The 25,610-nt window shown below is 43.1% G+C and overlaps 1 protein-coding gene and 2 non-coding genes across 4 annotated transcripts; 2 read left to right on the top strand and 1 right to left on the bottom strand.

Annotated features, from left to right (window-relative positions):
• Window positions 1-15,633: 15,633 nt before the first annotated feature.
• On the bottom strand, window positions 15,634-15,707 carry Trnat-agu. The gene has a single exon. It is a non-coding gene; the product is annotated as a tRNA-Thr (tRNA).
• Window positions 15,708-22,481: 6,774 nt separating this feature from the next.
• On the top strand, window positions 22,482-24,765 carry LOC6591935. Of its 2 annotated transcripts, none has more exons than XM_026995215.1 (5): window positions 22,482-22,611; window positions 22,665-22,855; window positions 22,931-23,353; window positions 24,022-24,414; window positions 24,473-24,765. In XM_026995215.1, the coding sequence occupies exons 1-5, from the start codon at window positions 22,491-22,493 to the stop codon at window positions 24,680-24,682; spliced, it is 1,338 nt and encodes a 445-aa protein (XP_026851016.1). In that variant the 5' UTR covers window positions 22,482-22,490; the 3' UTR covers window positions 24,683-24,765. The 2 variants fall into 2 exon arrangements, with proteins under 2 accessions (XP_026851016.1, XP_026851015.1); XM_026995214.1 differs by having other exon boundaries at window positions 22,491-22,611; window positions 24,497-24,765.
• Trnat-agu lies at window positions 23,891-23,964 on the top strand. The gene has a single exon. It is a non-coding gene; the product is annotated as a tRNA-Thr (tRNA).
• Window positions 24,766-25,610: the final 845 nt, after the last annotated feature.

Here is a 25,610-nt window from a genome sequence, read left to right as displayed (position 1 = left end):
GGTTCGTTTGGGCTTGGGCTTGGGCTTGGTGCGAAAGTAACCGATATATTTGACGCCCACACACGTTGACACCCTGGGGAGTGAGAAGGTATGACGGGGGAGAGCCTTGTACGCGCCTTGTATCCATGATTCATTTGGTAGAGGGGTTGCTATAATGCAAAATAGCTGACAAATGGCAAAAGTTCAAACGTTACAAAGATGGTTGAAGGGTGGAAAATGCCAACAGCGAGTGGGTGGTTGGCCGGGCTTCGGTGGGCTTGATGGGGGCCATTAGCCGGCGACTTGAGTGCCCCTACTATAATCATGGGTTATTCCACTGGCCAACAGCCACAGTCTGTAACGCCTTTTTGGCGCCCACAAAAATGGGGAAAAACTCAAACAAAAAACTTGAATAAAAATCCGAGCAAAAGTGGTAGAAAATATGGCCATACCTATATATATATGGCACACAAAAAATCGGCAAAAAGAAAGAGAAATATATACAAATGACTGCAATTTTTCAACGCTTAAAAATCACATTAATTAGCGTTCATGTTTTGTGCACTTCGAATCGCGAGCAAAGGCAAAAAAAAAAAAAATATAAGTATACGAATTATAAATTATAAATTTATTCTCACTCCAATTATCAACAAAGTTAAGCATACGCCTAGTTGCACTTTCAGCAATAAATAATTGTGCAAAGAAAACGGTGGAGAAAAATTATATTTAAACACAACTTAAAATGCAAATTTCAGCATGCAAGGCGGGGCGTGGATCTAGCCAACATCCATCTACCTACCTACATCCACCTTCTACCCTCCTCCTCTCACTTCTGTTGAAAGCCAAAAGAAAAGAAGTATTTTTCTTAGTGGCTTAATTGCCACTTGTGCAGCAGAGGGGCAGGGGACGAGTGTCGGCGGCGGTCAGTCAGCAAAAGAAATTATTTTGCATTCGTAATTGCCAAGGCTGGAAAATTATAGAAAGATAAGCCGCCTAGCCAGAGTGGGTCTTTGAAGGCGATTTTTCTTGCAGATTTTACATGTCTCACATATATAGGAGCACGTGAAGGGTTCTTTAGACTATCATGATGAACGATTCTGAAGGCATGGTCTCAAACGAAATAGAAAGAGTTGATTTGACAGGAAAAAGGAGTATGAGCAATCAGAGTTATTATCTAGCCTAAAGTGCAGGCTAGATCTTCCCCAGTAAGTGCCACTCTCTCTAAACACTTTGTATGCGACGAATAAAGTGGATATTTTAAGAGTCCAAAGTTCTAAGAAGGCACCCTCCACTGTGCACAATTAGCCAAGAGCCTTCTCAAGACTGTTTAATAGTTCCAGCACCCTTGCCTGGCAGCACTCCACACTATCTGTAGCCTCACCCTTACTCCACCTCACTTCCACCACCATTCAGATGATAGTGCAGTCGGCGCTAAGCTCACGGATCTTATCACAATGCAAATTTTAAAAGCATAATTCAGCTAATCATAAGAGGCCATGTCGAAATTTAACAAGCACCCAGCCAAAGGCGGTCAAAAGGAGGCAAGCCCGGCCCTCGCTATTGTACGACACTCGCGGCCCTATCCGGAGGCAGACACCAGACGGCATGCGTGCCGGGTTATGCTAATGTACAGGGTACCACTCTCCCTACTCTCCTCACCCTCTCTATTCTGCCATCTTTTGCACTCTTTTGAAATAAAAACTTGAGCCCCGCGACTCGAAGCCTCGAGTCGTAGCCTGAAAATGCATTCCCCTGAAGAAATTAATTTAAAAAGCGTTGCATTAACAGCAAAACAACAAAAAGAAATTAAATAAAATGTGTAATAATCGCAAAGGGAACGACAGAGAGAAAGAGAGACCCCGTTGAGAGATCTCCCCTCTCCACCTGTCTGGCTGGCGCTGGTTGCCTCTTCTCTCTACAATTCATAAATCATTTCGAAAATTATGACTTTATTTTTAAGATGGTGCTGCATTTTTATACAAAAATTATTTGGATTATTTATGGATGGACTGACAGAGGAGTAGTAGTGGAGTGGGAGTGGTGAGGGGACGAAAGGTGTGCCCAAACTTCAGGTGGGTCTCCTCTCTGGTATGTTTTGCTTTTTTTTAATAATATACACAAATTATACCATTTTGCACAGTATTTTATCACATTTTAATTGTCTTATGGAGTGGCAGGAACAGAGTTTTAGATGAATGGAAATACCTTGTGGAAAGGTAGGATCACGTAGGGCAGAAATACTCTGTGTAGAAAGGTATAGAGGTGCACAAATGTGTTCTCCACTCTCATTATAAATGGAAATGCAAAATTCATGTTTTTCCATTAAATTCCATTAAATTATGCTAAAAGCATTTTTAACGCTTGCAAGGAGAGATATTTTCAATTCCAAAAAGGGTACACAACTTGGGGAGAGGGTGAAAAAGGTACCACTGAATCATCCCCATCCCCCGGCTTGGACATTCCCCAACTCCACTAGCAGATCAATAAAGCCATTAACTAAAATATTACCAAAAATGTAACACGCGAATTTCCACTTCCACTTTGGTAAACTTTTGTTTACCAATAGTCGTAAACAAATTATATTAATTAAAATGAAATATTAATTGTCGCCACTCGACTGCCAAAAGGAAGTTTTACGAGCACTCTTGGGGTGTACATTTACCAGACAAATGCTCGCAATTACCGAAAGGTCTATTTGGATAGGGCTAATGGCAGATGTCCGTTACTCCTATGACTCTGCCAAAAAACTCAACCAAATTCAGAGATCTTTTAGCTTGAAATGATCCTCTTCTGTTGAGTACGTTTGATTCCCATCATCCTCATGGTGGAAATAAATTCTAAAGATTTGCATAGATCATTCTCTGTGGCAAAGGTGTCCCTCTCTTTCCTGTCTATCTGTTTCTCTGTCCAGGGAACATGAGCAATTTGCGCTGCATTTAAGCTGGAAGGGCAAGGGAACTCTCGTATGTGCAGGTCGCAGATCGCACATCAAGATACAGTCTAAAGCCCCTCCTCATGCCCCTTTTAACGTAGTTAAATGTGTTTACACTCAAATTGCATTTGTTGGCCCAAACACAGAGGTGGAGAGAGAGCGAGGGGATTGCTAGGGCCAGGGCAAGTGCAATTGTGTAAACTAGAATAATTAATAACCAGAGAACAGCAGAGGTTTCTGCTGGCACCCCGCACCCGAGAGTTCGTATCGTTGATGTATAATTCCAATTGTTACCTTTGTTTTCAGTCTCTGAGGTTGTCTGCACTTTGGAGAGAGAGGCGTTGAAACGTATCGTTTCTCTCTTTCGCTCTCTCTCTCTCCATCTGTCGCTCTGGGTGCATGTGTATGCGCTGGCGAGAGTTGAGTTTCACTCAAATTTCCAGTGCATGGAACCACGCCATGTTGTTGCCGTGGTGACTATCTCCCTCTCGCTCGTGCACACAACGAAACGATTCGCTGGGCGTGGCCTAAAATACACTCCCCAAGTATTTATTCCCCTGTTTTGTTCCCATGTAACCCAAAAAATGTTTGTAACCGAAAAAAAACAACTAAAAGTCAAGCCAACAATTTGTTGGTTTTTGTAACAATTGTTGTTGTTGTTTAATTACCCGACAATTAAGCGTCCGCCGCCGCCAGAGTTCCTCATAATTCAGTCACAATTAGTAAATAATTAAAGTTGACAATTGTCGCACACAATTGTTAATCTTCATTCAGGGCCCCCATTGAATTCAGTGCGTTCTTCGGTAAGGCTAGACCTAAGTACACGTCACAACATTGAATAATCTTCCATTTCAATTTACAAGCAAACTTTCAATCGAAAGCGAAATTGATAGGAAAGCAGGAAAACACGCATAGACCTAGAAGAAAATGGATGTACAGACACTTAAAGAAAGAGTTCTGTTGGGGTCCGTGGGAAAATATCATATCGATTTGTGAGTTATCTATTTTGGTACATCGATTATTGACGGAGGCACAAGGACACGTGGGCAGCATAGAGGAACAACCAAAGGGTTCTCTGAAGGCCGTGGAATTTCATTGATTTCCATGACATAAATCTTAAAATTTCCAAAGGAATAAAATAGACCATTCGATTTCTTTTATCAGTATTTTATAGCAAAGCTTCAATATTTAAAACAAATCAATTATTTAGCAATCTTCGACTTGTTTAAGATTCCAACAACACCCAAAATACTAGTAAAATATTCCCAAATATAACTGCCCCTCCCCGTTACCACTGTTTCCCCACAGTCCCTCCCTTTCTGGCCATTTCCCTGGGCACATTCCTTATCTTTGCCTTTAACAAAACCTTTTCATGATGCAATTCGTAATCCATTCTGACTTTGAGCGAATTTTTATGACGTTTCTTCAGTTGGCCACTCGTTTGGGCTGCACTAATTTGCATTTTGCATTATATGTATAAAGAAGGCATAAAGAAGGAAAATGTAATGAAACAAAAGGAATTGCTTATACGACATTCGCGTGTTTCCACTTCAGTTTCTGTTTGTGGTTTTGCCCAAAAAGAAGCCGCCGTCGCCATGGCAGATGACGATGCCCAGAGCCCGCGGCCGGAGCCCGAAACTCACTGGAAGCCCAGGTCGGTCTCTGAGTAGCTATGATGGATTACTGCAATAATTAATTGCAATTAGCCGACGCCCGAGACTTGGCAAATCTTTGGCAACAACAACCGCAGGGGAACATACTTTTAATTGGCTGATGTTGGTGCTCTAGATCTTGGTTTAGATTCAGGGAGGGGTGTGTGGCCTATAAGGATGAACGGAGGCTTTGGGAAATCGATTTTACCACAAGGAAAAACTGTTTTTGGAACCATTTTGATCAAACTTTGAATGTTTTCAAACTCTATAACAAAATTAGGGAAGAAAATTCGAGTAATTGGAATCTTTTTTAAGTAATTTTGAATTAATTTGGAAAGCCAATAAAAGGAAGCCCCATGGCTAAAAAGAATCTCAGAGAGCAGGAAAACGAATGTTCTTTTCCACGAAATAGAACAGTTTCCATAGAAATTCGATAAAGAAAGACCTAAATGCTATCCTTAGATCATTTCTTTGCTCCAACCTCATGATTGTGTGTAATCTAGAAAGAGCATCGCGCTGAAACAAGTACAATAAAAATACCCAACTGTTGGACCTCGTATAGAATACACAGCCCAGTAATTTCCTTTCATTTCTGCATTCAGAGATTGCTCTTACATTTAATTCCCAGACTTTTACAATCCCAGGGTACTCCCCAATTCGTCTCAGTCCCACAGATACCAGCCGTGCATTCAAAATTGGCTTACATTATCCGGTTTTCTGGTTTAGTTACATCTTGGCTTAGTCAAAAACCAAAAAAAAAGGCGGCTAATGAAATCTGTCTGCCGCCCCAGACAGGCCAGAGACAGGGGGTGGGGCGAGTGGGGCGAGTGGGGAGAGATGGGAGGCAGTAGCACTAATGAAAACTGGGCATGAACATGTTGCCACCAACTCATTTAAATTAGTTATGTAAATAGCATAATTATTAATTAAACGGCAGCCGAAAGCGCGACGTTGCGCCGTCTTAAACATTAATGTTTATTAATTAGTCTCTGATTAGGTTTTCTTTTGAGATAGGCGCCGTCAGATAGGGACTTAGTGGAGGTACTCCACAGAACAGAAAAGGGGAGGAGACCCTGTTTGATTGACAGGAGGCATCTGGACTCTTGTGTGTTCCCTGCCGGAAACCGCAGATCCCCCAGAGGGACCTCAATTTTCGTCTAAATAATTACCCAACAAAATTTCACTCTAAGCCAATCATAATTTTAAAAATTTCCTGTTTCTGTTTCCTTTTTCCAAAACAAAATTCTGTGGTTCTGTGGTGCACATAATTCCCTACCTAATGTTGCCCCCTCCTAGTGCCACGCATTCAACTTTGTGCCTCTCAGCGTCTGTAATTTTCTTGTTGAAAGATTTTCTATGTGAAGGTTGCGGCTCTATCAAAGCCATACTCGTACAATGGCAACAACAATAATAATTTGCAGTTATATGTTTATATATCTCTGACATTGAGGCACTGATTCCCGTTGCCACTGCCGCAGCCCCCGTGTGTTCCCCCGCTCCGAGTGAGAGGTGATATCGAAGGTATTACTTGCACTTAACTTTTGACAAACGCTGACAGCGAAATTGACAGCCGAACAGTACAGGCAGGACAGGCAGGACAGGCAGGGTCCAGGAGTTGCAGCGGGAGCCGCACTGCTATCAAAGGTACTTTCGAGTGGGATGTCTTTGGGGTTTGGGTAGCGCTATTTTGCACACTAAAAGGTGCTAATTGAACTGAAATCGATTGATTATTCATTCAGTATACGAGTACGAGTGCGATACCTATACACTACATACATACATATCTATCTGTGCTGAGGGGGCACGCCTTCGCTGACCGACTCTGTGCCATTAAATCGCGACTGTCACTTTAGACCAACTTGATGACACGCACATCGTGGAACCAGAGTCGGGCCAGTGCCAGTGCCAGAGCCAGTGTCGGCTCAGCTCTGCGCCGAGGAGCTCCAACATGTAGAGACATATCGATAACTGACTGCCCGACAGAGGTAAGGTGAAGTAAGGCAAAAGGTAAGGCAAAAGGCAGCCCGCAGAGGCGCATAAATTGTCTGCTTGCCGCCATCGAGTGACGTCAGGTCAGTCAGCCAGCAGTTGTTGCAGTAGGTGCAAGGATTGCGTGCAAAAATGCACTTCTGTCTCCCATCTCCCTCCCTCTGTATGTTTGCTCTGTCACTCCTCCCTAAGCTCCCTACCCCATGCCCCGTAGCTGTCCCTGCGGTTCCGAAACTTTTCGTCGCATCAAAATGCAAATAAAGCATTTCAAATGCCAACAGATAGGGAGAGTGCCTACAGGGTTACGATGTACCCACAGGGATCCCATGGCGGGAAGGCGAGAGTCCACAAGAAGAAAGATCACACGAATTGGGGGAGACTACCTTCAGGAGTCCAATGAAGGAAGGAAGAGTGCAGGAAGAGAGCGACAATACCTACAGAGAACCAAAGGAAGGAAGAAGGAGTATCTAAAGGGTTCGAAATAATTAAAGGAGAGTTCCTACAAGCTTCTCCCAAAAGAAAGACCGTTATAGAGGTCCCTGGGTCCCTGGAACACACCAAACATCAATTTGGTATCAATTTATTTGGTTCTTTTGGTTGGAAACAATTTTGCTTTTACTTTTTACAGCAACAATCCTTCAGGGTTATTTCTGGGCAAATTATAGCGAACTGGGCCTTGGGTCCCTGAGTCTTGGATCCCCAAAGAACAGCCCCAGCAACAGCTACACAAAACCGAGAAAAAAACTAAAGTTTACCATTAAATTCTCATTTAGGCTGTCAATCATTTGCGCTAATTTTTCTTGGCGGCTTCAATCCAAGCGAAGATCGTTCCTCAACATCTGAGAAGAGATCTTCTTCCCCGCCATCCTGTCGATTGCTTCCAATGAAGATTAATTTCGTTTTGAAAGGCATATAGAGCCGGACTTAAGTGGAATTTCAGCGTCGGGTCAGTTTGCTTTTGTTTCCCTGTTTTGTGTGAAAACTACACCAACGATTTCGATGGGCGATAGCAATGCCTCTTCACACTACTCGATGCAGTGCCGGCGATCTGCTCAATTTGCCTGCAAAACATTTTACACTTGTTTCCTTAGATCTCCCCCAAAACACGGTCTTGAGGTCAGCTGGCGGACAGCGGACCCCGGACAGCGGACAGCGGACAACGGACAACGGACAGGAATGTCGATCGTAATCTGAGCTGGCGTCCTCGTGATGAGCATGCAAATTCCCCTACGGCGATCGTTGTATTTCTGTTCTGAGGTAATTTGTTAACAAGCATTGGCAGTGGAGGAGGTCAGCTGGAGGGGATGTTCCGGCTAGAATCCAGGTCTTGAGCTTTAGAGGGAGATAATCTTGCGGTTAGCAAATTAATGTTTAAGGCTTTGAAATTTGAATGGGAAAGGGTTTGAAAGAAAATTTAAATTTAGTAAGAAATCAACAGGAATAAAAGGTTGGCAGCGGTGCCAAATGAACCATTTTCAAAGGTTAAACCACATCATAATTAAGGTATAATATCCATCACTCCATTTGCAGTAATTGGTATCTCTTCGAGGGATTCTCGACCAGTACTAGCTCTCTTTCATATAAAATTATCCTATACCCTTCAATATTTCATATAAAAATCTATTTCCCTTCATCGATTGGATGTTGAATAACGCCATTTTCTTTGGTCTCTCTATCAAAGATCAAAACCAAGCCCCACGTAATTGCTCCCTAAACAAAAAGAAGGGAATCGAATCTGTGGGGACCAATCAACAATGGAAAGAGCCGCAACCACACCAGCACCAGCAGCAGCAGTGGCAGAGGCAGCAGCAACGGAGGAAGTGGCAGGGGCAACATCAGCAGCCGTCGAAGCATCAATCAAATCAATTATTATCGACAATGGAGATTTCGTGGAAATTATATGAAGCTAAGGCTGTGCTGTGGCTGAAACTGAGGCTGAGACTGAAAGCTGAAAGCTGAATCTGGTAGATGGGAGATGGATCTGGGAATGGGAATCGGAATGGAGTTGGTAGAGTTTTGACGGTGCCGCGTTTCAACCGTTGGCCGCCATTAATAAGCAGCTTTGGCGGCGCATTTGTTATTTGATTGGTAAATTGAGATGCCAGCAACGATAATGTCTCGGCCGTCTCAGACGAATGTAAATGGCTCCAGTAGGTAGCCAAGATGGCGACCAAAAACTACCGACTGACTGACTGCAGCACGAACAGAGGAACAGATCGAAGCAGACGGCTAACAATGCCAAATTACAGGGGAAACATCTGCCAGGCAACGAGTATGAAAGGCCCCCCCAGGCAGAAGATGCTATCAAAAGGGCAGGGCTGCAATGCTAAAATTATGATTCTACAGAAGTTTCCTCAAAGCAGGAGACGGCTATGTGTCTGAGTAATAGATGGGAAAGCTGCCGTGCGATAGGCTTTGATCTGGCGAGTTGTGCACCCCTAGTACGAAGATAACCTCACATTTCGCAATGACATGTGGAGAGCAGACATGAGAGAGCAGATTTTGAAAGTCCACCAAGGGAGAAGAGCGGTCAGAAGAGTTTCATTAGCTCAAATAAGAGGCCATAGAATCGTTTTTATGGATACAAAAGCTGTCTTGCGATAGGCTTGGATTTGGTGAGTTGTGCATCCCTGGTGCGAAGATAACCTCACATTTCCTCAATGACATGTGGTTATCGGAGAGAGGAGGAAACTTTTGCAAGTTTCGAAAGTGAAGAACGGTCAGAAGAGTTTCAATCACTCAAATGAGAGGCCATAAAATTATTTTCAGAACATCTCTTTGAAAAGCTTAGTTTAGTTATGGATTTCGGGGAAAATATCGGAAAAGGCAATGCCATCTTCAGTTTGGGGGACTTGGGGGAACTATAGAAATGTCGCGGCAAATCCAAACAAACAATTCATCAAAAGCGGCGACAATTAAGCAATGAAATGAAATGAAATTCAAATGAAAAATAAGTTTCATAAGCGCCAGACCCATGGATGGGGGCCTGGGACTGTGTACCACTCCCTCCCCCTCTGCAGAGGGGGGGGGGGGCTGGGGAGGTGAGCGATTATGGAAGAAAGAGGCCGCCGTCGCCTGATGAGTTCTGCTGCTGCTGCTGCTGCAACTGCGGAAAGATAAATTGCCCCGCTGATATGTAGGCAAATGCACACTCAGTGAGGAGTGAAGAGATATCTCTTCCCGATCTGTCAGATCTGCTCTCTCTCTCTCGCTCCTCACGAAGCGGCGACATAAATCATTGTGATTGACAGCCGCTGACCATGATAGTGGAAGAGGAGGTGGTGTGCTGGTGTGCTGGGGGAGTGGAGAGTGCCCGCAACTAAACTCATTTAAATTCCATTTCAATTGGCCGAAAAAAGGCAATAATAAATAAAGCGAAAACATTTCATGCGCTAATTACAGGGTGCCATCGGAAAGACTGGAGCACTGGACACAGATCAATCATATGGGTAGACCACAACGGGATCGCAACTTCCCGGACTACCCGATGGCTCTGTAATTGAAACAAATGCGCAGCTGTGTACGGAAATTATTTCATCAACTGAAAGTTTCGAGGAAAGTACAAACACAAGTGGGCAAGAGCTTGATGGACTAGAGGATGCCCTAACTAACTGCAGGGTAGGAGGAGTTAGTGGAAGCCGGAAGCTGGAAAGATTCCTAAAGAAACAGTTTTATCGATTAGGCAGGGTTGCTTTCGATATTAAGTTCGATAAATTCAATTACAGAAAGGTAACGGCAGGACAACTTAATTTTGATATTCCCATCTACATCCCATAACACTGCGTATGCCTAAAACCCCCTTCCAATTACAGAACACTGGGTATAATTATAAAGATCAGGAGCAGCACAAAAGTAGTGGGAGGCAATCCCAGAGGGTAACCAAACACACACACACACACACGCACAAGTCGAGTGAGTAAATTGTGAATAATTTCGTGTTGTCTCATCAATATAAATAAAATATTTATTAACAATTTGTTAAGAGCTATAAATCGCACTCAGCAGCAGCTTTCGACTGATCCAAAAAACGAAATGCAACCAAAAACAAAGAGAGGCAAAAAAAAAGGATTGAAACTGTGCAACAACAGCGCTCCCCCAGAGTTCAAGTCGAGGCTGAAAAGTTTTCGAAAAGTCTCTCACCAGGATCGCGGGGACCGTTGGACGGTGGACGGCGGACCTGTGTGTGAGGGACCGCCTGTGGTGCGGGCGGCGACGGCGGCAGGCATGGGGCATATTAATTGTACGCTTGTTCAGCAAGCTGCGACTGCGTCCGGATCGGGCCCCAGTGTTCAGTCCAGGGACCTCTCTCTCGCTCTCGCTTGCCCTCTCTCCGGGGCTTGGGCTGTTGGGTGTCTGGCCAAATTGCTGCTATTTATGTTGGTAACTACCGTATAAACTTTGCAACAACAACGTGCGGCTCGGGCCCATAGCCCCAGCCACAGCCGCAGCCTCAGCCATAGCCAGGCAGGCGCACTCATGGGACAACGATGAAACACGGCAAACGCTGAAATCAATATGTTCGCTAATAAATTGTCCCAGAATATTCATTAAATTAAAAAAGTAACAAAAAATGTTGTGCAAGCCTATGGCGGACAGGAGCGCTCTCGAAGGCAAAGGAGCAGGTGGGAAAGCAATTTCTTAGAGTTTCCTCTATATAGAATATAGAATAAAAAAAAGTTCAGGAAAATATAGAAAAGCTAAGAACTCATCATTATTTATATCAGATCTATACGTAGAGCTTGAGCATAAGGAGGAATATCCATTAGATGAAAGTAAAGTTAGGGAAATTATATAAAAAATATATAATCTATATCCAAAAGAATGTGATCAAATTAAGGTAATAGGAAATGTTTACATTGCGATTTAAATTTATGTCTAATATATTCCAGATTCTTAGTCAATACCTTGATCTTTTCCTTATCATTATCCGATCAATTAAATCGGAGTAAAATAAATAAATACTACACCTGTTTCTCTCTTCAAAGCTGCCTGGAAGTAGCCCCAAACTCCGCTCCTGTTCGCTAAGAGCGCGAAAATTTATTTTTAATTACGCAGCCCCAAACATGGCACAAACAGCGACCGCAAAATTCTGATGCCAATACCGATGCCGATTCCCGATTCGCGACTCAAACCAAAGCCTGGAGGAGCTCCAGGCGCAGACGCGGCTGGAGATGAGACTGGGTTTGAGGCTGGCGCTTGGAATGCTGCTGCTGGTGAAGCTCCTCTGGAGTCTCTGACTCTGATCTGACTCCGATGCTGACTCTATAGCCAGAGAGCAAAGCAAAATTATGACATGAACATGAACGAAGTCCACATAATGATGTTATACAATACGCCATCTTAGCGTAAACAAGGCGAAAAGCCGCGCCAGAGTCAGAGTTGGAGTTGGATTCAGAGTCGGAGCCAGAGACTCCACTGGTGACTGGCGCTTGTCGAGGTCTGCCTGCTGCTGCTGGTGTCTTCTGGCCCCCGGAATCCAGACCTCATTCCAATCTCTACACTGAGGACACAGGACATGTGTTGAATATTTGTTGTTGGCATGCCCTCAACACGAACGGGGGTGTATCTGTATTTGGTTTGTGTTTGGTTGGTCAGCGAATTTACTTAGTAAGTATGTTGTATTGGGTGATATCAGTGATATTATGGCTTAAACCTGATAAAAGTAAGTTATTAAATAGCAATATATATCTGTATCGATGCTTAAAGAACTATCGATAGTTGTTAGCATAGATAATCTCTGGTAATCATCTACTTTGGTGTGACAAATCCATCTAGTAGGACCGATCTGTGTTCCATACACATTTTATCACCTTTATAATCGAGACAGATTCCTCTCGTAAACACCTTTTCCCCACAGCTCCCTAGGGATAACTTTCGGTAGTAAAAATATTACCAACCTATTTCCCTATAGAGTATTCATATTTCGCTATGCATATTATACGTCTTATTTCTGTTGTTCTTGCCCAGAAGCTGTTGGCGCGGCCAATGCCAAACATCGAAGAACTTTGACATGGGGACAAGTCCCAGGTCCCAGTCCCAGGTCCCAGTCCCAGTGTCGATGCTGTGAGAATTTGTATGCCATAAAAACCCGAAACACACAAATATTTGTGATTTATGAACTTGTAATTTTGTGCTCAAACTAAAGTTCAATGTCTAAAATGCCTCATAGAGGTTATTGGGGGGCCTTCCTTCCGTTAAAGGTTATGTGAGGGCCCTCTCTCCGGTGGAATGTAACCCAGTTTCACTGAAGGTTTCCGCTTTAATGACATCGAAATTGAAAGTCCCAAGAGGTAGGGCCTCTATTGGAGCACTCTTTTGTGTGTGTGTGTGTATGTGCGTGGGTGGGTGGTGGGTTGCAAGTTGCAACCGATTACATGCATCCGTATACGTTTTCCGTAATGCTTACATAATGCGAGGTTCTTGACTGCCATTACGCTAAATATAGCAATTACAAGCCAATTGCAATTCACAAATGCCATTGAAAATGCATTCAACAACAGCGGAGGAGGAGTTGGAGCCAAAGGTGGGGGACATAGGGTATGTAGGGGGCACACACGCACATTTCAGACCTGTATGTGTGTGTGTGTGTGCCATTGGCAACAACCGAGTAAAAACAATAAAGGTATTCCTGCTGGAGATTTGGCTTTCCTTTAGAATTGTACAACTTTTGATAGGCATTTTCTATCGATTATAGACTCACCCTTAGCTCTTTGTAAGGAAAATCTGCTCCACGAAATCTAAAGCAAATCCAAAATAAAGCTGGAATACCATTAATATTCTGTCCAACGCACTGTCAAGGCACTGGAGCGACCGACTTTTGTCCTCATTTCACATTCCGCCACAATGACAATGGCAACCTTCACACAGAAAATCGTTCATTAAGAAAATTATGGAGATGTATTATAAAAATAAAAGGGGGAAAGATCTACACCCCATATGTTATATGATGTGAGGCCTTTGGACATGTAACATAGAGAATAAGACATTTAAAAAGCGATAAAAGTTAAATAAAAGACCTCATAAATAGTGGGCGGAATTCACAGATATGGGAAAAAGTTGAGGTCAAATTATGTCGGGGTATTAACCTTAATTTTATAGTGGAGAGTTCAAGCAAACCAGTAACATTCAAAGTAAACCTCACGATGCATAAAATAGAGTAAGTTCCCAAGAAAAGTATAGAAAGCCTTTCCAAAGGATGTCCCTAAAAAAATTATGGAAAATAATCTTTCAAACATGTATCTAAAATCGGATGGCTGCTCAAAAAGGGATATCTAAATAGATGGATAGCTGAGCGATAAGAACTCCTAACCGATTAGCAACAGAAAATCCATCTGGGCTTAAAAATGTCCAAAATCCTATGTAATCGAAATTACGATGTATTCGGCAGATAAACTAATATTCAGATGTCCTTTGTCCAAAAACGGATACGCTAAATATTTTTAGTAGAGATTTTACTGAGATGAAACATAGATTTTCTAATCCAAAACTTAAGCCTGAATTCCCCTCAATTATCACTCTGTAAAGAAACCAAAAATTCAACGAAATATTATTATCGGTTTATAGATCTTTACCGGATAGATTCCATATAATTTGTTGTGTAAATTAGTGTAAATTCCAAAAATCGTTTTAAAATCACTAACATTACGCGTACGATCTGTTAGAGCCATTCATTACGATGATATCTGGGTAGAATCATACTCGTGCACCGAACAAACACAAGCCTCAATCGGCAGGCAGTCAAAGTCTCACTCAAAATGCCACTCAAAATCTGGGAAAGAGGCTCCCAGTGGAAATGAGCCACTGGAATATGGGTGGAGACACCATCCACGCCAGAGTGCGTTCTCCCTCTCTGAGGACAACCATCTCGCTCTGGCAACAACAATAAAGGCAATGGGAAAAAATCAACCACGAAAATTTATGAACACACAAAAGTGGAGGGAACCATAAAAAAAAAGAAAGAAAGAATAAACTTAAATGGCGACGGACGACTGCGACGACTTGGCGGCAGTGATTTCAGGAGAGGAAGGTGGTGCTGCAGATGAAGAGGTTGTGGCAGAACCCCCCTCCCCCGTTCTCTAGAGGCAGAACAAGAGTGGCAATGGCTGCGGGCACACACAGGATAATAAATAATTGCAGGAGACTGTAGCTGCCCCGCCGCTCGGCTCACTGGCAACATAATTTCTGCGGCCCAGAGGACCTGTCAATGTATCCCAAAGATGCACATGTTAAGCCCCTCAAGGGTCCTATGGATGGCACTTGGCTGTGCCAACGATCGGACCGGGCCGGTCAGTCATGTGTTGCAAAGTTAATCCCGGATAAGCAACGGATGATGAGGCAACGCCCTTCGACTTTGACACTGACAGGGAGCATAGGTAGAGGTATAGGGACGTCTTGTAAGAACAGCTGGCCGAATCCCTCATCCCTCTGGCAGTGGAGTTGATTGGAGTGGAAAATGCGGTTGCAAGGTCAAAGCGAAAGTACGCCACCCCGACGGGGCAGTGGCAGTGCTAGGCCTAGGGAAACGTGTATTGGTATGCCATTCCAGTTGCGTGATTCGTGTAATTACACTCCCTGCCTTGTCTCCGAGCAGCACTCCGTTGCACGATCCATCGATTGCAACCGATCGATTGATCTGCACAGTCAGATCGTGACATTTGATGGACATTTGCCGCCGCTGCCGTTTCGCTAGAGTCAATTTTTGCTGTGGGGACCACTAATCAAATAGCCTGGGAGACCGAGAGAGGGACTAGTAGTAGAGCATACATCCATCCATCCATCCATCCATCCAGCTAGCCAGCTAGCCTTCAATCAACTCATTAGAATCTCTATTCCACAAACTGACAACACTACAAATTGCCATTGACGTTGCAATTGTGAAATCAGAAGCGTTTCAATGTTTAAATGAGACAATTTGTATGCCATTTAAGTGCTCACAACGCAATGTTTTTTTCGAAAAATAAAGCATGGAAAATAATAACCCGCTCTCTCGTCTCCACATTTGATATGGGTTGCTGGGGGGGCCGGTCTGGCATACTTGCACTAACAAAAAGAGAGGAAGTCATATATTTATTACTTGACCAAAGGCCCCGGCGAGATTCGAACTCACGATCTCCTGTTTACTAGACAGGCGCTTTAACCAACTAAGCCACGGCGCCCACATATCTCTGAAGGAATGTGCTTCTTCATGAGGTCTCCACCTCTGAGGAACCCGGAACTTTTCCAATCATTTTCAGTTCAAAAATTTCATTTAGCTAATGGAAAATCATAATCAATGATTGGTAGATAATGATAACACTGAGTGCGGCGGCAGCTGGCCTGGTTGATAATTCAATTAAAATCCATGCAATGCAATCAATTTACTAAACTAGTTCAACATGAGCATTTTAATAGGATAATGATAATGATAATGGCAGTATTTTCAGGTTTTATTACAATTTAAATATATAATTGTGATGAAATTATTTAAATATAGATGAGATAGAAATACTTTTGGTTGGGATAAATATCTGTGCATATGCAAAGAAAATTATATTCCATATAATCTTTTATTACAAAGTCTAATCGCTAAAAAAGCAAGTGCTTATATACTAGCAGAGAAGGACTATATTTCTGTATATTTACTATATATATGTTTCTACATAGGAAACAAGTTTTTCTAAAACAACAGCAACAGCAATAAGTACAAAAACCACAGCGAAGCTGGAGTCTCGCATCAATGTGTTGCGTCATGCACACGCAATGTATATTGTTTTTCCAATTCTAGATTCTAGATTATAAAGCATTCGCATGTGTGTCTCGGGTCGACCACAAATCTACCGCGTGCCATGTGTGAGCTATGGGTCCAAGTAAGTGCCGCTGTTCTACAACTAGCTTTATATTTACCCATTAAATCTTTCAGCTAAAGCAAAAATCATATAACCAAACGATATGCCTAAAACTTATAAGATTTCTTTTGAAAGCTTTCGATTTTCTAAACCAAAACTGAGTGACTTTTTGTCACCTTGTTGAGCCTTCTTCTAGATTACCATATAAGTGTGTACATGGCTCATACGTGAGCTCTCAACATCAGTCATATGGCGAGTTATAGCTTCAGTTGGTTGTGTTGATTGCACATGAATTATGTATTAGTTTTATTTAATTTTGCATTGTTAAGTTCTCTGCAAGGCTATTAAAATGTCATAAAAATGCAAGAAAATCAAAAATGCACTTGCACAAATACAGCCTGCTAATGGCTATATAGACCAAGTACAGGCAAACCTCCCTAAGAGAGCTACAGCTAGAGAGAGGACACAAGCTGTGGCTTTACAGGACTCTATGGAGTGTCGTTTCCCCTTCAGCTCTAAATCAGGTTCTACTGCCAGTGGCGCAGGCTCGTGTTGATTTGTCCAAGGGTAATAATTTGGATATTTGGCACAGGCTGCAATTTCTTGACGTGTTTTGCATATTATCAGCTAATTTCGACTCCGAGATAAGCTCTTTTCTACCTGCCCCAAACCTCGTTGCCTTGCCATGAGTGTAATTTATGCCTTTGGCTCGGCTCACCTTGCCACACACACACACACACCAATCCAGGGCAGACCCACTCTTCAGTGGCAACAATGAAATTGTTAGCTACTTCTCTTTATGCAACAGAAAATATTTATGCAAATTGAGCTGCGCTTTGTTGCCGCTTTGGCCATATTTTATTGCATTTTCAAATATAATTGCGACTCGAGCCGGGCATGAGCATGGCCTGCACCACACCGCACTCTGTTCTGTGTTCTGTTCTGGTATTCCATTTTGAGCAGCTTTGCGCTGGCGATTTAATCTCGTTTAATTGCTGCGACTAAGTACGGCTTTGGGTGAGGAGTTGGCGGTGCCGCAGAGAGGGGTAGATTACAGTCAGCTGCCAGGCAAATGAAATTGCATCAATGTCAAGTATGTAGAGCGGCTCTCAGGGCACACACAAAAAACAAAAAAGGCAAACGAAGGAGCACCAATTGATGGCCCGGTGCACACCTTGCCCTGCTGCTCTGCTCTGCTCTGCTCCCTCCCCAAAGATTTTCCGCATTAATATTGCAATTTTATGAAAGCAAAAACACCGTCAACGATCATCAGTGGAGTCGCAGGAAGTCGCAACGTCTCAGTGTCTCCCCAAATTGCACCTGCCGCATTTAGCGCATGCCGCGCTAGTGACAAGTCATTTTGAATATTCTGGGCAAAGGATACTCGCAAGGGATATTTTACAGGTCAGCCAACGAAAGGTGACTTGCTTATACGCTTTTAATTGGCCAGGGGTTTCAATGCTAAGACTTGGAATTAGTCATCGTAGAGTATGAAATCTCCAGAAAATAATAGATAAATCATATGTTTAATTATGAATATCTATACTAAAGATGAGATGGTAAAACCAGACGAAATCGAATAAGTATCATCTTGAACCTTTTTTTTAAATTTCTCTTCGTTTTGATTTCAGGAATTTATTGTTCCTTATAGGCTATTCACACTGACGACCATCCACCATCCATTTCGGGGATGGTCCGTAAGGTTTTGCCGTTCCGAACATTTCCCAGTTAGTTCACCATCCATTTTGGATGTTCCTAAACCGCACGTTTCTATGCGATAGTTAGCCGATGGTTTTCAAATGCAACTCTGAATAATTGTCATTCACAATGGAAAAATGGTATTCACTGCGAAAGCGTAAACAGCGTTGTTTTAGATAGCTAGAAGCTCTCTTCTTACCCTCTATATAGAGTAAAGAAAAGTTGGTTCAGAGAATACAAAAAGTGACAAAGGGCTATAATAATTGCAGTGTAGTATTCAGTGAATGTCCCCAAGGGTGCGGCGGCCTAGATCATGTTGAATAGAGCGGCTCTGCTCTCGCTCCTTGGCCCAAAATTAATGACGTTATTTTCGCATTAGGAAGCAGCCATGACACGAGCAGTCATGAGCATTTTGCGTAATTGCCGTAATTATTATATTAATACTGTGTGTGTGTGTGTTTTTTGTTTATTTTTTGCAGGCCCCCAAACTACTAATTTATATGAAAAGGTACATATATCGAGAACTGTACGATCTTGACAACCCTCGAGTCTCGATGGCGATGGCGATGGCAGAGGGGGCGATTAAGAACGTCAAGATACGCGTCAGTAGTAGCGCCTCAAGGTACTCGACTTTAACGTTGGGTTGCAATTTCAAAAGCGATTATGCTAATTGACCCAGTGAGGAGTACTCCCCTTCCCTCCCCTCTCTCTCTCTTTGCCTGTTGGGGAAGGATATTCATACCCGTAATATCCAGCGACAGTCCACAATTTTATGCAATTAATACTGGAAATTTTGTGTACTTTTTTGCGAAGCCAACGGGAGACCACGAAAATGGATAGCCGTATATAAATTTTGAACCCTAGCGAAATTTGCATGGCAACAAAATATAGAGTACAATAAATATTTAAATTTTATTAGGCCCCTCTCTCTCCCCGTGGGTGCCCCACCTTCAGCCATCCATCAAGAGGGAGAGCGCAGAAGAGAGCAAAAACTAAAAGAAATAAAACTTAAAAGCGTTAAATTTACGAGGTCTGGGCAAAGTGCTCGACATTTATGGCCCAAACATGGCCGGTGCCGGTGCCCACGATTGGTCTTGGATGCACTGGATGGTGATGGAGGGGTTGTGCCAGAGTGGGATGCGGAGGAGTGGAGCTTCCATTTCGCATGCGCGCGCATTTAAATTCCACTTCCGTTTTTCCCGCAAATTATTGTTTATGTATGCGAGGCACTGCCACAGTGGCAGTGCGGTGCAGTGAGTGGTGCTGGTGCTGGTGCTGGTGCTCCTCATAAATTCATAACTTTGTGGAAAATCATAAAAACAGAATTTATGGCTTAATTATATATGTACAGACACACACACACACACAAACACAAAGGATTACAAGTGTGGAGAGTGGAAGCCAAATGCACAATTGGCCTCGTCTCGGGCCTTTCTTTCTCTTCATTTCACGCTGATGATTAAGTGTCCCACACAGCCGCAGTGGCTCCCACACACACACACACACACACACACACCCACCGATTCACTCTAACGAGAGTCGCTAAGAAGTATGTGGTCTATATTTCGACTATATGATACCCTCTAGTGCTTTGGTGCGCAGGTTATTTGAACTGAGTCGAGCATCAATGTGGCCTGTCATGCACACGCAATATACGTTGTTTTGTAAGTTGTCGGGTATTCTTTTTTGCAGAATTCGCTTGTGCGTCCGAGTAGAGGACGATGAAACCTACAGAATCTGTGTTCTAGATGTTCCCAAAGCCATTCTGGCCACTCTGTTTGAAGAGAAACGCTTTGACTGGCTACAATATATACCCTCAGCCACAACGAGTACCAGGTATAATAACCATTCACCGCGAGACGCGAACTTTTCGCCTGCATTTATGCTTAAATGCCCAACAATTGTTCTTAAAACGCTGCACGCGATGATGGAAAACTTCAACGATTTTCATTTTATACTGGCCACCAGACTACTGCTCATAACTTGCAATTACGTGCTGAATTTTCTTTTGTTTCTTTTTATTGATTTATTTTTTTTTGGTGTAGAAGCAACAAAAAATTGGGTTAAGCTGTTTTGCATTTGCATCAGGCACACACCACACACCACAAACAGCTAGATGATGATGATTCCCACGTTCTGCGGAAGATGGAATGAGGCCGGCCCCAGAAGCAGGACCAGTAGCAGGACTTGGACTTGGAGCTGGACATGAAGGTACATACGTGTGGGTACACATGTACTATACACGGCAGACAGTTTGTCTATAAAAATCGGAGCCAGGCTAAGAAAAGCGAGAAGAATTTCTTGCATAAAGCCAATTAAATTAAGAAATCTGATTCAGTGCCAACGACAACAGCAACAAGAAAATCCAACGACTGCAATCCAACGGATGAAGAAGAAACGTGAATCCCCAAAGAATCGCTCTCCCACTCGCACAGCTCTCCATCTATCTCTTTTTATATATTTATACCTCGGTCGCACTCTCTCTGTCTCTGTCTCTCTCTGTCTGTCTCTGTGGAGGCTGGTCGTCCGGCAATTGGTATTTTACAACAAACAGAGCTTACGTTCCAGCTTATTTAACATAAATCGAATGGCTACTGAAATACACCCAAGTCAATGCGGGGCTTATCTCTGACTTTGACTTCGGTTTTTCGCTGGGTTGTGCCATACACTCAGCGAAAAAGTTGGCTAACAAAGGAAATTATGATCATTTAAGGGATTAGGGATTCTAGGGATTGGATCAATTGTTTCGATAGACGATTGTCATTATGATCTAGGATAAGATATAGTCATATAGTATTATGCATTAAATTAGGGTGGATTATGGAATATAGATGGAACATATAGAAGAAAGAATCTTCTTTCAAAGTGCCTGAAAGATGGACAGCAGAAGAATTCGAAAGAAAAGGGATATCAATGCCGATAAACTTCCCTAATCTTTTCTCCCCGTGTCCCTTGGGACCTGGGCCAATTTCATTGAGTAAAGGCAAATGTAAAGACAGAGCAAACGACCTTTAGAAAAATTGCTGAGACCCCAAGAAGTTGTTTGTGTCTTTCGCAGACAAATCACGACCCGAAGACGAAAACAGACCAAGAGTTTGCTGCACTTGGACGTCCGGCCAGGGGACAGTCGAACGGAGAGTACAACAGATTTCACACCTCCTCCACTTGGAGGAGGAGAAAAAAAAAACGAAAAAATGAGGAGACAGACTGACCCAACTAATAAGAGTCAGCTACAACGACAACATCAAGAGACAACAGCAGCTCCAGCTCCAGCTCCAGCAACAGCAACAGCTACAGGAAAGGCAGCAGCAGTACGTACCGTACTACCAACAAAAACCACATGGCATAATAAATAAAAGCCAAGTAGCTGCTGCTGCTGCTGCCTAAGAGTCTGGGTCTGCATCTGGGTCTGGGTCTGGCTCTGGTGTTTGCTGGGACCTCGGACTGGGCCTGGGCCTGGGCCTGGAGTCCCGGAGCCGGAGTCTGTTGCTGGCCCTGTGATTTTCACAAGTTGATATCGCAAACACAAAATGTTAATGAGCAATTTCGAGATGGTGCGAAGTGATTTCATTATTTAAACTTTTTTGCTTAGTTTTCGCCTTTTATTTCGTTGTCTTTGTCTCTGGGATTGGATGTGCTGCTGCTGCTGCTGGGTTGTGCTTTGCTGGGGTCTCTCTCTCTCTCTTTTTTTGGTTAAGACTTTTATTACGGCTGCTTCATTGGGTAATGAAAGCGAAATAATTTTAATTGGGACTGCTGGCTGCTGCAGCACTTTTATTTTTTTTGCCATTTTTTCGATCCCAAATTAATTATTTCCTGTCAAATTAGTTTTGAATTTTGGAATAAATTATTGTGCAGACTGGCTCAATCCTATGAATATGCAACATATCCACCGATCGCTTCGAGTGGTACTCTCTGCTTCTGCTGGGAAATGTCACCTGTCGTGTGATGTCGAGTCGGGTTACTTCAAAACATTGTTCCGCCGCATAAATTAAGCCCAGCTACATACGTTGATTAATTGGGTCGCATTTGATGATTAAAACATAAATTGCAATGGATGCAGAAAACTTCGGCCATGTACACAGCCAGCACCAGGACGAGGTCCGAGCTGGCCCAGGACCAGTCTTAGGGGTTGCGTTGGCACTAAAATTACACTTAATTAAACAGCAAGGAGCCATTAGGGAACCCCTTTCGACGGAGCAAATGGATGTGCTATGGGGTTGTAATATTCAGCGAATTCTTTTATAGGGACATAAGCATTCTCTAGACCATCATTACCGATTGGAATTAACCAGATATGTATCATCCACTGATCCAAGGACTAAAAAAGGCATAAAAATGGGTAAGCAACAAACGTTCGAAATATCCTGAAAATTCTGTTCACTTGAACAGTCCCAGAGCGAATTCAATCAAAAAATGTTAAAATATCTAATGGTTCATTTCATTCTACTCAACAGCCGTAGCATCCATGGAAAGCTATGCATTACCAAGATGATAGTGCGTGTGCCGCGGGAGAATGACATTGGTTTGATCTTTGGTAAGGACATCATCTGATTCTTGACCCACTCTTCAGCTCTAAGTCCTGTCCAGACATGACGGTGGTCAACCGGCACAACGGTGAGAGGAAGCTAACATTCGACTTAATTGTGTCCTCGGATGGGCCATGTACGGTAAACACCACTAAAGGCGAAAAGGTCCAAGTGGGTCCCATCTACGGGGGTAACTTTGGGAGCTTGGAGCCTGGAAAACGTGAAACCGTCTCCCTGGTGTGGCCGACTGTGGTGGGTATATCGAAAGGCACTCATAAAATTCTCTTTAACGGTTAAACCTCTTCCCCACCAACCACCCAACAACAGTCGCTGTACAATCGTGTGGGCTATTGTCCCATTGCGATCTATGCTTTGAGTCCCTCGGGCGAGCCACACCCGGCGGCAGTGAAGCAACTGCTGCACTTTGACACTCGATTCGAAACCCTGGACCCCGAAAATCGTACACTACGCAGGCGAAAGGACTTTGTTGACTGCAAGAACTGGGACAAAGAATACTTTATGAACTGCCTGCCAGTCATCTGTGAGGAGCGCTACTTCGGCCAGCGCAGCTTCTACAACTACACCACGGAGCAGTGCGAGCCGGTGCCGAGATGCTCGAATCCTGGCGAGTACTATGACTACTATGGTAATGAATGTGTGGATCCCAACAATGTCATTACGGACGAGGATCTCGAGCAGATCAGGCAGGGAATGTTTAATGATATCCTGGAATTGCGGCCGCCTCCTGGGGTGAGTAAATGCCTCTGGACTTACTGTTGGTTTACTGTCCGTGCTGTATTGAAAGATATAGATTCAGGCATGGACAAGGGCGAAGACCCCCGCCCCCCTTTGCTATGCTTTTGTTGTTTAATTGTTTTTGCTAAATTTAATTGAAATGATTTTCTGAATCAATCCTTCTAAAAACATATAACACTAACATCTTACGCGTATAAATCACGCGTGGACAGAGATCAGGATTCCCCCATCGCGAAATCATGGGTCTTCTTTGGACCTGGATCATTTTTAAGCGTTACGACATCTGTCATCAATAATTGGTACTAACCAACTAAAACACGAGCGCCATCTGCCTCCAACAAAATGTTTCTAGAGATAACGATAATACTTATCGAACTTCTAGAGATGACAAAAATACTTACCACCATGTAACTATATATTGTTATCGACAAAAGCTGAAATGTATGACACTGAACAGATAATACACAAACCAAACCATTGCACCCAAGCTCGCGACGTAGAAGTTGCATAATTATCACAACATGGCCACATGGCGCCGTGGCTTAGTTGGTTAAAGCGCCTGTCTAGTAAACAGGAGATCGTGAGTTCGAATCTCGCCGGGGCCTTTGTTCAAGAAATTGCTATATTTCCTTTTTGCCAACTTTTTTTCCTCTTTTTGTTAGTGCAAGCATGCCAAACCGGACACCCAGCCAAAAGGCAAGTGCGAAAAACCTACTCCAACGCCCAGACCCGCTACCTGCCCATCAAACGACGAGAAATGTTCAGTATCCATCAGACGATCTTTTGCTGATTTCAACAATTGTTTGCAAAGTCTACACGAAAACTTTTCACCAGATGCTCCAGAGTCCACAGACAAGCAGATCGGAAAAAAGTCAACAGCTGAGATTTCGCCGTTTAAGCAGTTTTACTACGACTGGTACTTGCCTTTGCGGGCCGACGAAGAATTCACCCCGGACAGTGGCAGCGTCTCATCCGGATCTCAGCCCCTTTTGACATGGCTTGCCGAGGTGGACTCCAACGGGTTGCTGTTGGTGATTCTAAGGAGTTTTGCAATCGTAAGTTCGCATTTCCTGCCGCCTCCAAAATTAAATTTTTGCCTAACAATTCTTTCAGATCTTATTGACAGTTGTCTTTCAGGTGGCCATCACCGGTGGGGCATATTTGCTTGTGTGCTTTTTGGTTTACGGCTTCCTCGATCTGTTGGGCAAAATCAGGAAGTCCAAGACGACAACCGACCAATTGGCTAAGAAACTGAGGCCCAAGATAGACGAAGACCGCATTGAAATCATTACCTCAGAGAGTTTGATGTCGCACCGTTTATAGTTGCCTTTCTACTTTGTTCTTTTTTACTACTACTTCTACCCCACACTTTTCCATCTATTATGGCCAATCGGTGTCTAACGTTGTATGTCAATATCAATCAATCTAATAAGTTTAATTTTTAAATGTATATTTAAGAACAAGGGGTATAGAAATCCATCCATACGCAGGATTTTGGAATTTTCGCTCTGTCAAATCGTATTTCTGTGCATCATTCAACTGGATTTCATTCATGTCGTCACTCATTCACTTTCAAACAATTCGACTTTGGCGCTCAAGTTTGAGGGAACTATTTTGTGATAGGTTATCCTCTCTTTGTTGAGAGACTTTTCCTCGCCACAATGTCCTTGTTAAGCTCAACAAGGTCCCTACTTATGTTTAGGCAACATTCTATTGTATGGTCCAAACTCATGTGCCAAGAAATCTACCCGGCAACATAGGCAACATTCTGCAACATTCTACCCTAGGTAAAAGGATATTATAGAATTACGGAAATGTTTGTCATCCCAGGCTCCAATGAAGGCAGAAACTAGTCAATATCTGTTTTAAAGCGATTTCTACCCTGCAGGGTTTCTTATTTTCCGTCAAATCTCTAACAATACAGTATATAGATGGGAATCACCTTGAATACTTTCATGGACAATTCTTATAGTTATTATAATTCAGCGCTCTCGGGTACGTTTCACTCTCCGGTTTTCTAGTCTATTTAATAGAGGATCTCTAATGAATATTAAACATACTTTATTTTCAATATGCCAGCACACACACATATGTCTAAAAGCACTGTATAATGTAGAACTGATATCATTCATTTAATTGATTCATATAGACGATACCACTCTGGCGGCGTACGGAACAATGGTACCCTCCACTCCGAAGATACTCTCGAATGCACGAGTCTCCAAAAAATGACCGCACCTCAACGAAATCA

This window comes from Drosophila persimilis, unplaced genomic scaffold (assembly GCF_003286085.1).
Source record: "Drosophila persimilis strain 14011-0111.01,24,50 unplaced genomic scaffold, DperRS2 tig00000000-arrow-pilon, whole genome shotgun sequence".
Lineage (NCBI taxonomy): Eukaryota > Metazoa > Arthropoda > Insecta > Diptera > Drosophilidae > Drosophila > Drosophila persimilis.
This window is presented reverse-complemented; position numbering and strand designations above follow the sequence as displayed.

Bases quoted from the DNA above. Each gene is read 5' to 3' on its own strand.
- LOC6591935 (XM_026995215.1), top strand. From the start codon at position 22,491: ATGTTAAAATATCTAATGGTTCATTTCATTCTACTCAACAGCCGTAGC. The intron at 22,612-22,664 runs GTAAGGACATCA...AGTCCTGTCCAG, and splicing joins TGACATTGGTTTGATCTTTG to ACATGACGGTGGTCAACCGG. The intron at 22,856-22,930 runs GTGGGTATATCG...ACCCAACAACAG, and splicing joins CCCTGGTGTGGCCGACTGTG to TCGCTGTACAATCGTGTGGG.